The sequence below is a fragment of the Felis catus genome, chromosome A2 (genome assembly GCF_018350175.1).
Source record: "Felis catus isolate Fca126 chromosome A2, F.catus_Fca126_mat1.0, whole genome shotgun sequence".
Classification (NCBI taxonomy): domain Eukaryota; kingdom Metazoa; phylum Chordata; class Mammalia; order Carnivora; family Felidae; genus Felis; species Felis catus.
Window position 1 is genome coordinate 144,285,578 of NC_058369.1, and position 16,610 is coordinate 144,302,187.

General features: G+C 42.1%; 1 protein-coding gene and 1 non-coding gene across 2 annotated transcripts in view; one reads left to right on the plus strand and one right to left on the minus strand.

Annotated features, from left to right (window-relative positions):
- The window catches only part of SND1 (staphylococcal nuclease and tudor domain containing 1), a 422,256-nt gene that overhangs the window by 18,454 nt on the left and 387,192 nt on the right, over nucleotides 1-16,610 (plus strand). The window contains exon 2 of the mRNA XM_011280535.4: nucleotides 10,514-10,663. Within this exon, the coding sequence (XP_011278837.1) occupies nucleotides 10,514-10,663 (150 nt within the window). The remainder of the gene's footprint in view (nucleotides 1-10,513; nucleotides 10,664-16,610) is intronic.
- Nucleotides 858-970, minus strand: LOC111559641. Its single transcript, XR_002740765.1, has one exon. It is a non-coding gene; the product is annotated as a small nucleolar RNA SNORA1 (small nucleolar RNA).

The window sequence follows — 16,610 nt, forward strand, 5'->3', positions numbered from 1 at the left end:
AGGGGGGGAGGGGAGGGGGGGGAGACCAATGTGCCCTTAACGTTACTGAGTACCTGCTAGGAGTCAGGTGCCGTGAGGCGTCTCACTTAGTAATCCTCACAATCCAGAGAAGACGGTGGTCGTAGTATTGCCCTCATTTATTTATACAGGAGGGAACATCACAGTGCTTGGAATGGTTTTTACTTGAATTTGTTTTCAGACTCAAGACTGATTTCACAGTTCATGGTCACCTGAGGCTTTGATCGCCACCACTCTTTGTCAGGGATGAAGTTCAGTGCAGACATAAGATATGATACTTAACATTACCTTTGAGGACAAAAGTTCTGACAAACACATAACATTTACCTCTCTAGGGAGGGGGTATCTTAGCTGGCAAATGGGGAAGGTAGATTATGGGTTATTTAATCCTTTTTTTAACATATAAATAATATGAATTTAATAGTAATAACATTGGAAGTTTTTGAGCACAGACTTGTTCACTTCTTTAAGTCAATAAATTATTACTTAAGGAATTTTACATGTGATTCCTTCCAGTGCCAACCCCTGCAGGTCCTCCAAAGTCAGAATCATAATCTTCAAAATAGCCCTTTTGAAAAGAATCAATCCATGGTTGTCACTGTCAGCCCAGGGTTCTTTCAGTTCGGCTTCTTTGATCTCCACTTGCATATGGACGTTCTTCAGATATTCCGCACCTGTAATCTTTGTGATCCAGTTCCTTTACTTTATGGCCCTAGAAGTAAAATTGTAGGAAGTACATTGATTGCTATTTTGGCAAATGATCTAAAATTATTATTCTTTAGTTCCTTCTGGTATTGAAAAGTTTTGTTACTTCCACTCTGCTTCATGAGCCTAGCAGGAAGTGTTACAGGTCTCATTGTCACCACTTCAATAAACTTGCTGTCGTGGAAGCATCCCCTGTGTCTCAGTGTAGCCACTATTTAATCCTTTTTGACTGAATTCAGTTGTGGGAGAATTTCCATGATTTTGATACCTTCTTTTATACTCCTGGAGGAAATGTCCACCTTTTTCTATTGTACATACTCTTACAGTCTTTACTTGTGACTACAGTCTGAGCTGTTTTCTTCTTTTTTTTTTTAAATAATGTTTTTAAAAGTTTATTTATTTTGAGAGAGAGGGAGAGCATGCACAGGAGGAGCAGAGAGAGAATCCCAAGCAGGCTCTTCACTGTCAGCGCAGAGCCCAACGTGGGCTCCCAACCCATGAACCGGGAGATCGTGACCTGAGCCAAAATCAAGAGTCTGATGCTTAACTGACTGAGCCACCCAGGCTCCCCTCTTTTTTGTTTGTTTATTTTGAGAGTGAGTGGGCACAAGTTGGGGAAGAGCAGAGAGAGAGAGGGAGAGAGATAATCAGAAGCAGGTGCTCTGCGTGTCGTCAGCTGTCAGCGTGGAGCCCAGTATGGGGCTCCATCTCACGAGCCACAAGATCATGCCCTGAGCCGAAATCAAGAGTCTGCCACTTAACTGAATGAGCCATTCAGGTGCCCCTTGAGCCATTTCTTATAACAATATTGGCGTTATGTATTGGGTCTTTTGACCAGCCTCTGTGCTCAGTGCTTTTATTCTCGTTTAGGTTTCGTAACAACTCTCGTGGGTATTCTTACATGTTTTGTGAACATTTATAAATGAGGAAACTGAGGCTGATAGAACCAATTAACCACTGACACTGCTTTGACTCTGAAACTAAATTCTTATTGTTATATACCTCTGTTCTTCTCTGATTTCAAAAAGGAGCAGTTTGTATAACTTGAAGTGGTAATCCTGAATTTATTTTTGCTGTGCACTTGCTATTTAGACTTCCATAACACTAGTTTTTATCTCCTTTCCTTGTCATTTCATAATATATAAGAGGTTGGCAAAGTGACTCTGTAAAGGGCCAGGTAGTAAATATTTTAAGCTTTGCAGGCCATACGGTCTCTGTTGAAGCTACTCAACTCTGCTGTTCCAGTGTGAAAGCAGCCATAGACAATTATGTAAATAAATGATCTTGGCCATGTTCCAGTAAAACTTTATTTATGGACACTGAAATTTGAATTTCATACTCTTTTCATATGTTACATAATACCCTTTTGATTTTTTTTCCCCCAGCCATTTAAAAATGTAAAAACCATTTTTAGCTCTTGGGTTGTACAAAAGCAGGCAGTGGGATGGATTTGGCCAGTGGGCTGTAGTTTGCCAATCCTGTTTTTATCATTCTGGAGTTTTCTTCCTTTGTGCTTCTTTTTTGGGTGTTCTTTTGTAATATTAGACTCTTAAGTCTCTGCTTGCGTTGCATATGGTGGTATTTAACAAGTGTTGGTTTGATTTGGAGCAGTAAGCTCATGGAAGCTTTACTTGCTTAGTCTTTGACACCTGCTCTGCTGACACACAAAAATGGAGATTTTACTTGGGAAAAAGATCTAACCAGTAGGTGACTTCAGATACCGTTTTAATAGACGTCAGCTCCCCCCTCCCCCCCCACCCAAGGCTTGTTTCTACATGCAGCATGGTGGAACATCAGGATTGGGGGACTTTATGTCTAGTCCTTGCTCGGCCGTCAATACTTTATTGTAAGCAAAAGTCATTTTACTTGTTTTGCTTGCAGATTTTCACCTCTAAAATAAAAGGGCCTGGATGAGATCTTCTCTTAGTGGCCCTCTCTCTGTAGATGACCCTTCTGGTCCCTCTGAGATGTAAACTCCCCAGATTTCAAACTGAGGACCTTGTGGTATAGCTGGCCCCCGGAGCAGCTGCTTACTTACACTCATCTCTGCTGGATGCGCTGGTGCGCCTGCAGCAACTGAAATGGCCTGCCATGAGTCCGGGGGCTTCCAGTTCATTGTGTTTGATTGCTGGCCCTCTAATTTAGGTTTGCCTCTTGCTGTTGCCAGAAAAAGAAAGAAAAAGCTGGCTGTGTTGGCGAGTATTCTGGGAAAGACCTCCCAGACCACACAGCTTATGTTCTTTTGGGATTGCTTGCTCTTTGTCTCAATGACTTTTTAATTTTCAAGAGATGATTCTTCTTGTGGAGGCAACGGTGCTGGCTGCCAAGAAGTTTTTTCCTGATACACTTTTTCCGAAATTTTCCACAATTTAGTTTCTCTTCAGTTACTCTTACTTTAATCCTGTTTTTTTTTTTAATAGTTTTTTGCTTCATGAAAATGTATTTAATAAAAGCTTTCCTACCCCATCCACAACAGCTTCTTCTTGATCCCCTGATGGTATTTTCAGGTAGAGAAGACTTCTTGTCCAGGGAAGGGTCCCTGGCCTGCTTCTCTGTCACTCTGACATACAGCCCCTGCACGTGCAACCTGGGTCGTGGCAGTTGCATGCTTCCAGATGGCACTGTGGATCTTTCAGCCCAGTGACTTTCCTCGTTCTTCTTTCTGTGCCACAGAGGGAAAGGAGTGCATTCTCATTGCTGTTGGTTTCTCAGAAAAAGCTTCTATTGTTTTCAGCCATTTTCATCATTTTTGAACTTTGTAGATTTTGCTGAAGTCCTGCTTCCTTCCTGTCACTTCTACCTTGTTATTTCTAGAGGACTGGAAAGTTTACAGTGGCCCTCCATTCTTTGGTGAGTCACCATGGCTGGCTTTTGCTACTGAGTCAACTGCCTTTTTTAAAACATTTTTTTGTTAGGGTTGTTCAGCTAAGCACCTAACCTTTCTGCTAGATATGGCAATCCTCTGTAGCGAAGTATATGTTTTATATCCTCAAGTTTTTGTACTTCCATGTTGGATGTTAAAAAAGTTTTTTCTTTAGAAATGAATTCACATACCATAAAATTCACCCTTTTAAAGCATACAATTCAGTGGCTTTTCCTGTATTTATACAACGTTCACCATTGTCTAATTCTAGAACATTTTCTTCAGTACTGAAAAGAGAAAGAAACCCTAAACCCATCTGCTCCCCTCCCTCCAGTCTTTGGGAACCACCAATCTACTTTCTGGACATTTCATAGAAATGAAATCATTAAGGGTGTAGCTGTTTCCGTCGGGCTTCGTTCACTTACTGTAATGTTTTCAAGGTTCATTCATGTTGCAGTATCAATCAGTACTTCACTTCTTATTTCTGAATAATACTCCATTTTATGGATAGGCCACATTCTATTTATCCGTTCATCACTTGATGAACATTTGGGTTATTTTCCACTCTTCTTGGCTATTATGAACAACATTGTAATGAACATTTGTGTACAAGTTTTTGTGTGGACATATTTTATTCTCTTGGGTATATACCTAGGAGTGGAATTGCTGGGTCCTGTGCTAATGCTTTGTTTAACTTTTAAGGCACTGCCAGGCTGTTTTCCAAAATGACTGCATCACCAACAACGTATGAGGGATCTAATTTCTCCACATCCTTGCCAACACTTACTATTGTCTCTCTTATTGCTTATAGCTTTCCTAGTGGCTGTGAAGTGATATGTCATTGTGGCTTTGATTTGCATTTCCATGTACTTACTGGCCATTTGTATATCTTCTTTGGGTAAACGTATTCCTATCTTTTCCCCACTTTTTTTAAAGTTCGAGAGAGTGTGAGCAGGGGAGGGGCAGAAAGAGGGAGAGAGAAAACTCCAAGCAGGCTCTGCATGGAGCCTGATGTGGGGCTCTCATGAACTGTGAGATCATGACATGAGCTGAAATCAAGAGTCCTACACTTAACCGACTGAGCCACCCAGGCACCCCTTTCCCATTTTTAATTGCGTCGTTTTTTATTTATTTTTTTTATTTATTAAAAAAAACTTTTTTTTTAACGTTTATTTATTTTTGAGACAGAGAGAGAGAGAGAGCATGAGCAGGGGAGGGTCAGAGAAAGAGGGAGACACAGAATCTGAAACAGGCTCCAGGCTCTGAGCTGTCAGCACAGAACCCAATGCGAGGCTCGAACCCACGGACTGTGAGATCATGACCTGAGCCGAAGTCGGATGCTTAGCCGACTGAGCCACCCAGGCGCCCCAATTGCTTTGTTTTTAAATTGAGTTACGTGGGGCGCCTGGGTGGCGCAGTTGGTTAAGCGTCCGACTTCAGCCAGGTCACGATCTTGCGGTCCATGAGTTTGAGCCCCGCGTCGGGCTCTGGGCTGATGGCTCAGAGCCTGGAGCCTGTTAACGATTCTGTGTCTCCCTCTCTCTCTGCCCCTCCCTCGTTCATGCTCTCTCTCTGTCCCCCCCCCCCCCCCAAATAAATAAATAAACGTTGAAAAAAAAATAAATTGAGTTACAGTATTTCCTTATTCTAGGTACTAGACCCCTATCAGATATGTTTTGTAAATGTTGTCTTTTCACTGTCTTTATAGTGTCCCTGAGTCACTGTTTTTTGTGTTTTTTTTAAAGAGCATGCCAGCGGTGGAGAGGGGTATTGGGAGGGGGAGAGAGAGAGAGAGAGAGAAAGAGAAAGAGAGAGAGAGAGAAAATCTCAAGCAGGTTCATCATGCTCTGCACAGAGCTCATTGCGGGGCTTGATTCCATGACCCTGGGATCTTGACCTGAGCCAATATCGAGAGTTGGACGCTTAATGGATTGAGCCACCAAGGCGCCCCTGAGTCACTGTTTTAATTTTGACGGCCATTTTATCTTGTTTTTGGTTACTTGTGCTTTGTAAGATGGTGTCTTATCTTAGAAATCATTACCAAATCCAAGGTCATGAAGATTTATACCTGCATTTTCTTCTAAGAGTTTTATAGTTTAACTCTTAAAGTTGGATACTTTCTGAGCTAAGTTTTGTATGTGGTATGAAGTAGAGGTCCAACTTCATTATTTTGTATGTGGATATTCAGTTTTCTAGCCCATTTTTGTTGAAAAGATTCTTTTCCCACTGAATTATCTTGGTACCCTTTTTGAAAGTCATTTGGCTGTAAACATCAGGGTTTATTTCAGGCCTTTTGGGAACATGTTAGTGTTCATCAGGTGGCTGCCCTTATTCTTTATATTAGGTCTTCACACTGGCAGGTGTTGCTAAGATATTTCTCTTGAATCTTAACAGGCAGATAGGGGCACCTGGGTGGCTCAGTCGGTTAAGTGTCCGACTTCGGCTCAGGTCATGATCTCACGGTCCGTGAGTTCGAGCCCCGCGTTGGGCTCTGTGCTGACAGCTCAGAGCCTGGAGCCTGTTTCAGTCTGTGTCTCCCTCTCTCTCTGACCCTCCCCTGTTCATGCTCTGTCTCTCCCTGTCTCAAAAATAAATAAAATGTTAAAAAAAAAAATTAAAAAAAAAAAAGAATCTTAACAGGCAGATATATATGTTAAGCTAGTTCTTCTTGCAGAGCTTAATGAGATGTTCTCAGCTAATAAGATTCCATTCTCAGGCCAAGATGATTTTTATTCTTGGTACTATGGAAAAAATACTGGCTTTACTGATATACTTAAATGGATTTCTGTACCATCACCTTCTTAACCAGTATACATGCTAAGTGTACCATGACTAGGGTTTTCTATAAGTTTTCTGTCTTCCTCATGTCTGTGGTCTGGGGGTTTAAGACTTATGTGCGCCAAATTGTCAGGGTCTAGTGAAGATTTAATGTGGTGTTCTGTTGCTGGGCAACATGTTAGTGGCTGCCCATAAAGCGTTTGACTTTAGGTAACTCTCCCAATAAACCTGTATGTGGGTGTGAACAGTTTGAGTTCCCATTTTCCTTCTCAGCTGGCTTGTCTCAGCCTTTGTCACCGTCCAACTTATGCCCTGAAGCCAGGTCCTCTGAATCACACCACGTCCCTTTGCAGCCTTTATTGGCAGAGCGGAGAAATGTCTAATCCATTATCTCAGTCAAACTGATTCATTGTGACAGCTGTTTTCACAAACCTCCTGCTGTATCAGGTAGGGCTAAGATCATTTTTCTAGAATATGTCATTTTATTAATATAATTGGATAAAGCAGTTACCATATGACTTGCTTTCTATGCCCTATAAATTAGCAATTAAGGATAATTACTGCATCCATGAAAGTTTGCAACGTGAATCAGTACAGCTTTGGCAGAACAATTATCCGTGACAGTTTCCTCTCAATCTTAACCTTATTCTTCTGAAATTAAAATTCTGATAAACTAACAATGTATTTTATTTACTTGTTATGTTTATTGTTTGTCTCCCCCTACTAGGATGTCCGCTCTCTAAGAGAAGATTTTTTGGTCTGTTGTATTTCACTGAGTATGCCACTAGCCTGGAACGATACCTGGCACATAGTAGGCACTCATATTTGCATTGAATTAACCAATGAATAAATGAATCAGTCAATGAATAAAATTTAAAAAATTAATCCGCTTAGATGTCAGGTCTTTCACAGAGGAAAAAATGACTTGTTTTGGTGCTATAGGAGATGCAGTTTAAATTTGATATATAAACCTTGGTCTTTTTAAATTTTTTTCCAATGGAGCTACTTCTTCTTGGCTTTATTTGGTGAAGAACGTTGGATAAGAGAAGGCCATTAATATATTTTTATTGAGGAAGAAGTTGAGTAAAGACTATTGGCAAATGAGGCAGGTGAAAGGAGTTTAACAATTCTTAGAAGGAGAAATGGAGATAGCAAGAAGGAGGTGTAGTGTGTGTTGAACTATTTCAGTTCTATAAATAGTAGGAAGGAAACTAGTTCCTCTCTTCTAGATAGGTCTCTTCTTTCTTAATGGTCTGCAGATGGTCTTTTCCTACTTTTCTACCAAGGCCATGCCTAAATGAGGGGGAGCAAGTTTTACTGGAGAGATGCACACGTGTCAGCCTTTTCCTCCTGGGGGGATAGGAATGGCAATGTCTCCCACGATGAATATCTATTCTTGTTGCTTAGGAGGTTGAATTGGTGCCTGCTGCTTGAATTTGTATACTCAGTAGTATAAAAGGTGTCAAGCAACCTGTAAAGTAAAAGTCTTCTCTCTCTAGTATTAATCCAAGCATTGACTATTGTCTGAATGGCATATTTGGTGCAATAACGCAGAGATGTTCTGACAGCAGTCTTCAGAATAGCATTCAGGGAGAGAGGAAGAGGTACAAAGGAAGTTTTGCAAAATTCCTATGCACAAGTTGTTTGCCAGGGTAATAGTTATAGACCTATTGTCTCCCAGGGACCTGGGTTATTCAGTAGAGGCATTAGAGATAGCACCTTTCTGATATTTAGGGGACAAAGGAGGGTTCTTCTCATCAGTCATTTCTGTTCTTGAGCTTTTCAGTGTGGTGTGTGTTTGTTTTGTTTTGTTTTGTTGGTTTTATTTTTTTATTTTTTTATTTTGTTTGGTTTTTGGTCAGACTTGAGAAATCAGGACTTTTTTTTTTTTTTTTCCTAGCGTGGGTCATTGCTCACGCATCAGGGTTTAACCTTGATCAACCAAGGTGGGTTTTCTTATACGTGGGCCTTAGCTTTTCCAGCTGGGCTTACTGAGAAGCACTAGGTCTCCTGGGAGTACTTTATTACTTTTTGTGAAAAGTTGACTAAAACTGAGGTGCAGGCATTGGGGACAGATGCTCTGGTTTGTATGCTGGATGTAGTTTGGCTCTCCTCAGCCCCATTTGGAATTTGTGCGTCAGTGATTTCAAGTACAGGTACTCTGCAATGTGCTATTCTCCTGATTATGACGAATTGGCTATAAATGAATCAGATGCAGACTCTTTTCCTTTACTTCCTTTGGTGCTTCTCATTTCAGGAACCCCAGACATCCTGTGCTCTAGGATACCTGTTCTTTCCTGGCTTCACTTTGAGAGCTTGTCTTTTTTAGAGTGTCAGTTCCCAGGGATGATGCCCAGGGCATGGGTTCTCAGGAGAGGCAGTTAGAAAGGCTGTCTGGTTGGAAGCTATAGAGTTTAATTGCTGGTGACTGGTGACACTTGATCAGAAAGGATATAAATGAAGAGCAGGACTTGCCATATATAAAGAAGATCATCATTTATTATATGTGTCCTCGTATAGCCAAGGAAGAGCCATTTAGACCAAGGTATGTGCTTCAGGTATTGGTGATACTGAGGCATTCATCAGAACACTATTTTTTTTTTTAATTGGAATGTGTATATTTGTTGGACAGAGTTTCTGTAAGAAGGTAGTAGATTGGATAAATATGTTCTATTCATACAATGAAATATATAGCCATGAAAGTGAATAAACAGGTGTTTTACATCAACATGTATGAGTTTCACCAAAACAACATCAACAAAAACCCAAAACAGAAACAAAAAACAAAGGGCAAAAGAAGCAAGTGACATATGGGCACACACAGTAGACTCACTTTAGAGAGAGTTCGGAAATAGGAAAAATGAAGCTACATTGTGTAGAGATGTATACCTAGATGGTAAAACTGTACAGGAAAGTAAGGGAGGGGTGGTCATAATGGCGGCGGGGAAGGGGCTACAAGTAGAGTAGGGCACAGAAGGGAGCTTAGGTTCTAGCATATTCTAGTTCTTCACTTGGGTGGTGGTTATTCAGTTTGCTCATTTTTTTAAGTGTATATAGGTGCTTAAATGTGCTTCTGTATTTATATTAATATTTCATAATTTAAAGAATTAATTAAAGTGGAGAGGTGAGGGAGAAATGTCAGCTAAGCAAATGTACATAGGGGTGGCTTCCTTTCCAAGCATCGTTCCTTTATGGAGAACTCTGCGGTGCTGTGTACCGAAGGGCTCTATGTTGGCAGATCTCGCCAGCCTATCACTAATTTTTCAGCACCTATTCCTTGTTCTGAAGCGTGAGATTGGGAGTCTTTTAGATCTAGTGAAGCCAGTGCTCCAGTCCATCTGTTCATTAAATTGTGCCTTGCTGAGCAAAGACAACTTGAATAGCTTGGGTGACGTTTGTCATTTTTTTCTATACGCCTTTTCTTCTGTTCTCCCACTTGAGATCCTCCCTTCTCCCCTGCAGATATTTTAAGTTAAATCCTAGTGAGCTTCAGAGCTCTTTTGCAAGTGGGTTCTATGCCTGATGCCTTTGATTAGAGGGATAAAAGGAGCTACTGTGCTTGGGAGCTATAAGGTGCCTCTTAGAGCTAGAAGGTTTTAATCCTAGAGAGCGTGGATTTTCTGGATCACTTTGTGTGTCTCCCTTGGCCTAGACTGAGTGCTGTCCGCAAGGGACGTGCAGCATTGGGTGTACTTGGCCTCTTGTGGGTGGAGTGTAGGGGCTTCTTCCTTCAGCTTCCCCTTTTCTTAGGCCTTCCGTTGCTTGCTTCCCTCCTAAACGGGATGTGTGGGTGGAGACATTAACTTCTTAATAATTGAAAAGAGCATGGGTGGTGGTGCTTGCTGGCATGAAATTTCAGAGGTCCTTCATCTCCATGTCTCACATGCCCTTTATCCTGAACAGTCTATTTCTTTTATGACTTTTCTGTTGTTTGTTTAATTCCTACTACTATTTCTGGGTCTGTCATTTCAGAATGTAGCCCAGCGTTTCCTGTGGGTGTTTCTCATAATGAAATTAAGAACAATCCCATTCGTTTATTTGAATGCCTCCAAGGTGCCAAGTATGTTGGGGATACGGTGAGGGAACACCTTACATTATGGTGAGATTACCTCTAGACCACTAATTTTCTCTTTTTCTCCCCCTCCGTAGGTCCTCTCAGGGTGTGCTATCATTGTCCGCGGACAGCCCCGTGGAGGGCCTCCTCCTGAGAGGCAGATCAACCTTAGCAACATTCGAGCTGGAAATCTTGCCCGCCGTGCAGCTGCCACACAGCCTGATGCAAAAGATACACCGGATGAGGTGGGTGCTTCCAGAGGCTTCCCTGAGGCTGCGGACCCGGGTTCTAGCCTAATGTCTTTGACTGATGCACATTTGTACTCTTTGTTTTCCTGTGTATTTTGAGTATTTTTGTGTCACAGGAACGATGACTCTGGACGCACCCGTGTGGCTGGCAGAGTTCACACACTCAACACCGCTAGCAATGAATCCCTGGCCCGGCCTGTCTCTCCTGCCTTTCCTGCCTTTTCCCATAGGCTTCCCACCTCTGCACACTTGTCGGCGTTGTCACTCCTTCTCATGGGACATAGGTTGGAATATTTCCTAGGTAGTCTCTCAGCCATTGGAGGCTGCCGTTGGTTATGGCAGCATTCTTTTATTAATTTGTGTTTGAATTCTTCATTCACGTTCAAAATTCAGAAGGATATGGAGTGAAAAATCCAGTTCTCTCCAGGGACTACTGATGTCATTAGCGTCTTGTGTCTCCTTCCAGAGATACATTATCGCCTGTCCAAGCAGACATTCTCACTTCCATAAATGGGAGTGTATTGAATGCCTGTGCTTTATTACAGATTCCTAATCTTGGATCCATCTGTGAACCCCTTGAAATTGTTTGCAAAGTTTTGTGTAAACATGCATTGTTAAGGGAGGGAGTTTTTTTATTTATTTTTTATTTTTTAACATCCATTTTTTAGTGAGAGAGACAGGGCGTGAGTGGGGGAGGAGTAGAGAGAGGGGGAGACAAAGAATCCGAAGTAGGCTCCAGGCTCTGAGCTGTCAGCACAGAGCCCGAGGTGGGGCTAAAACCCATGAACCGTGAGATCATGACCTGAGCTGAAGTTGGATGCTTAACCGACTGAGCCACCCAGGTGCCCCAAGGGAGGGAGTTTTTAATTGTTTTCTCAAGGTAGCTTATGGCTCAGTAGTCGAGAACCATTGTGTTATGGCGATTTGAGAGACTTACAAGCTTGTCCTGCCTTCCCCTCCTTTGCCCTATCACTCTACCTCTGTCTGTGGTCTACCTTGAACTCCTAGTAGCTGCTGTGAGTCCAAATTTGGTATGGTCTAGTCTTCTTGGCTCCTATACTTTGAAACCTCAGTTCTTGTCTCTTCTTAAGTAGTGCTTTGGCTATCATTAGAAGTGAAATTTCTGGGTTCTAATTACTTGTCCTTTCCCCAACTTGATGATGTTGGGCAAGTTTGGTAGCTCAGCTTTCCTCTGCTGTTTCCTGACGTGGAAGTAAAGAAAAAAAGGTAGTTCATGGTGGATCTTCTGTTTAAGGAAAACATGTGTTTTAAAGAATCTATAATAAAAGGGGCATTTTGTTTGAATTACAGTAGTGAAGCAATATTCTAGAAAATAGTGATAGAGACAACTTATCCATAGTTCTGCTGTCAACACTAATCCAGTTAGATTCTTGGGATAATGACAAAGTAGATCAAAGAAATTCTTTTTCATTGGTCCTCCATCAGTGACCACAACTGTTGAGAATAGTGATAGTGTAGACATTGTTTGGGAGACTTAAACAAGATCATGTGAAGCACTTAGCACATGTCTATAATGTACTTGATGAATGTTACTTGTAATCTCTACTGCTATTTGTTAATTTGTTATAAATACTCCTAGTACTGTTAGACTTAATCCCTGAAGATTAATTCTCTCATAGCACTTTTCAAATTTTGCATGCTATAAGTGCTTTTCTTGACCAGCATTTTCAATAGTTCTTTACCTTTCAATTGTGTGTTGTGTAACAGCTTGAGTGCTCCTGTGAGGAGAAGAGTTGACCCTGGCTGGCTAGGGCTGATCAAGTTCATTGCCCCAGAAGAAAGAAGCAATGTAGTCTCTAAGAAAGAAGGGTTGGGTTTTAATTTCCTGTTTCGTGGATGGGAATCTAGGGCAGAGAAACACAAGGCCAGTTGGAACTTGTTCTGAAATATTTTAACTGTATCCTATGTAACAGTACAATAAAATCTTACAGGAACTCTTCTAGCTGAGAGAATACTCCGTGATCTGATCCCAGCCCTTATTATAGCTTCATGTATTTATACAGTGTGGTGCTTTTTTTTTTTTTTTCTTCCCCCTCTTCCAGAGCAACCCTGTCTCACTAAGTTTCTCCTGGTAACTCTTCAAAGGTCCCTGAGACATGAAGTATTTGATGGCTACAGATTTCACCCTTTCTTAGCCACAGTCACTTCTTCTCTGTCCTGATAATCTAGTCTCTCTTTTCCCTGCTGTGATCTGGTTTTCTCCCCTTACTGTGCTTTTGAAGGTGCTCCGGCTCAAGGGACCAGTGATGCCCACTGATAACCCAAATCAGAAACCTGATTTCCCTTGCTGTCTCCTTGCCCTGTGACGTCCAGGCCTTTATCAAGACCTAGAGAGTCTGCCTCCTTTAAGATCTCTCTTCTCCATCCTTGAAACTTCATTACTACTCCTATTGTTCTTTGTTTCACTCTGATAGTGTGCTCGGAATGCTGAAATAATGGTGCTTCTGCCTTCAGTCTCCTCCCCTCTAAGCCTTTCTCTATATGCTCCCAGATCTTTTTGAAACAAAGTTTCATTTATTCCCTTGCTAGATATTATTCTCACATTCATTCCTTGCTTATATGTCTTCCTCTGCAACACTGTAAGTTCGTCCAGGGGAAGGACCTTATCGCTCATCTCTCTTCTTGTGCCCAGTCAGTGCCCAACACAAAACTGATACACAGTGAATCAACATGTGAACAATGAGGGTAAAAAACCTGAGCGTTTCCTTTGGGGGATCAGTGGATTGTGGAATGTGGCAGTGCCCTTTCTTTCTGGCTTTTTGCTGTTTTGGAGCAGGTTGTCCATTTTTTTCACATTCAGGTAGAGTCCAGGATGGTATTGCTCATTTGCTTCCCTTTGTATCACTGTCCCAAATATCATTTAGTTGATTATTCTCTGCCTTCCCACATCATACTTCCCTCATCATATCTTCTTTCAAAGAGGCTCAGCTCTCCCAAGCCGTGTGGCAGTAAAAGCGGCTCCACTGTATGTTCCCAGGCCTCTCTGCCCTGTTGCAGGCTAATCTCCAGTGTTGCCTAGCTACTCTAGGCAGCCTAGATACTGCATTGATGGGCATTGTGGGAATTACATACTTATTTCCCACAGATTTATTGAGTTCTGTTATGTGTGAAGCTCTGTGTTGGTTTCAGGAGAAATACAGAAATGAGTGTTAACAGTCCTGCTTTCAGTGGGCCTTTTGAGAATTAGGGTGGTAGGGTCGTGGGGCCTTGAGGGATTAGTTACATACACATGTGGCACGGTGGGTGGGGTGATAAGAAGGTGGGACAAGACGTATTGAGCACTGGGCCATGGCCAAAAGTAGCTAGTTTTAAGGATTTACACTCTCACAGTAATTCAGCAGTCCATCTGGTTCGAAGAAAAGATGGGAATTAAAAAACTCATTTCATCGTGGTAGACCTCAGACCTTGCTTGAGGCAGAGAGCAGAGTGCAAGCTGCTAGATTGCCAGCCGTTGGGCATTCTAAAGGAAAAAGGGAATTTTGAGTCTCAACTGCTTACTAGCCATTTGCTTCTTAGATTGAGCTCTGAGACATCATGAAAGGACCACAGCTGTTCTTCCTATTAGGCCATTCTGGAGCTTCCTTGATAAATGCTTTGGGCAACTTTCCCATTCTTGTTCCTAGAGTTGTTCTGGGAGGCTGTGTTGGGATAGCCCTCTCTAGCAGACAGCCGTCTGCAGGCTGTCCTCTGTATGGACACTTGCACAAAGATTTGTCCTGGAATGCTCTGTTGCCCTTGTGAGGAGTGGTTTGATCAGTAGCTCTCATGGGTCCCTGTTGCCTCTCTTCATAGCTAGTCTTGTGCAGTTAGTGAATTTGCCCAACCCTAGATGGAACACAACTTGAGAAGGCTGGTTTAAGAAAGCAGGATTACAGAAATTAAATTAGTTTTCTTATAGGATTAAGTATATGTCCTTTCCAAGACCTAGAGTATGGCTTTCTCTTATTGCCTAGTGACTGACCAACTGTAAAACATGAGGTCCTAAGAAAAGGGTGCTCCTTCAGCAAGTCTTAAAATCTGTTAGTAATTTTGTTTAGTTGGTAGAAATTGGAGGTTTCCTCATAGGTGCTACATAGTTCCTTGTGAACTGACCCGTGATAAATGAGTTTTTAATCAAGTTCCTTTAAGATTACTTGTTTTGTCAGAGCTTATCCAAGTTTTAGGCAAAGCGTGTATTACTGAATTTTAGATATTTATTAGCGTGCTACTCAAAACTGAATCCTGAACATCAGACCTGTAGCCGAGGATGTTTTTTAAGTGGATCACTAAGGTAATAAAAATGGAGGACGCTGTGCTAGTTTATTCAGTACTGTTTTTGTGATGTGGCTGATAATTGGGCTCATTTTTCAATTATAAGACTCTTTTTGGTGACAGGTGGCTGTTTTCATTTTAAGGGGGTAGAGATGGGACATGAAAATGCGGTGAACTTTCTATGACCATTGAGTAATTGGCTCTTTTGCTCTTGGGTGCTTTGAGGAGAGAGCATTAGATGAGTGAGGATAAGCTTGTTTTTCTGTCTTTGAGAGCACTTACACAGGATCAGTTCTTCCTAGAAGCGTTCAGAACTGATGTTATACAACAGTACTAGTTTTGTGAACACCAGTCCGGCGGGTTGGTGAACTGCCATCTTTTGATTGACTTCTGGTTTCTGGGAAGTCATATGGGCGTTTTCTTTTAGAAAAGCTTGTTGGATAACTCCATGGAATAATCTTAATGTCCTGAAAAGGTTAGCAGAGGCTTCCTTCCCAGGCCAGTCATGTACTGTTTGCCTTTACTATGTGTAGCCCCAGCCCTGTGGCTCCAGGCGATTGTAACAGGCAGCGTACGCATGTTGTATACACTTTTCCTTTTTGTACTTTGCATTTTTCCTGCACGTGAGCTCCTGCAGATCGTATATTCCTTGAACTCATACGCCCTCCTTCCTCATTTCTGTTCTGAGGGAACTTGGTGGCACTGAGCTAGGTCTAGACTGTAAATTCAAGTGCAGGTGGCTGCTGACACAGGACTGCTTCAGAGGAGACATCTCCCTTTGTACCATCCTAGAAGTGATGGGGTGGGGATCTGGAGGTCACATGGAGACTCCTTGGCATTATGTGGATATGTGGCTCACCTCCTGTGTCAGAGCCTTAGATGGGTGACAGGAAAGAACCACAGTTGTCAAGATGACCCCTTACCAGGGCGTGTTACTGGTGTCTTCCCTAAGGTTGTGGGACCTGGGTCCCACGGGCACAGCCTCAGACTACAGCAGGAAAAGGAGACATTTTGGGGAGAATAGATCTTGCCCTTCTCAACTCTGTTGTTCTTAAAAAAGGTAGGGGGATTGGGTATCAGCAAGGCTCTTTCTTCTTCTTTTTTTTTTTTTTTAAGTTTTTTTAATGTTTATTTTAGAGAGATAGAGACAGAGCGTGAGCAGGGGAGGTGGCAGAGAGACAGAGAGACACAGAATCTGAAGCAGGCTGCAGGCTCTGAGCCGTCAGCACAGAGCCCAACATGGGGCCCGAAACCACGTACTGTGGGATCATGATCTGAGCTGAAGTCGGATGCTTAACCGACCGAACCACGCAGGTGCGCCAGCAAAGCTGTTTCTTGAGCAGGATACTCACTCTGGGAAATAGGAGCACTAGAACCTTGCACTTACTCTGACAGTGCCTTTAGCTGCTTTCAGGCTAGTTTAATAATTTGTGAAAGCACTTTGCAAACTGGAAAGAGACAAACAAATGGAGGTGGTTGTTCTTTATGTTTTCCCTTTGACTAGGTGAGTTCCTGGAGCCTGGACTTCCCATTCAGGAGTGGGCTGATAAATACAAAGCATTTAGAGTAGTGGCTGGCTCATGGCAAGTGCTGTAAAATTATTGGCAATTATTATTCATGAAGTAAACTATAGATCTGAATAGAAAGTGGTGGAGGAGAAAGTACTACTGCC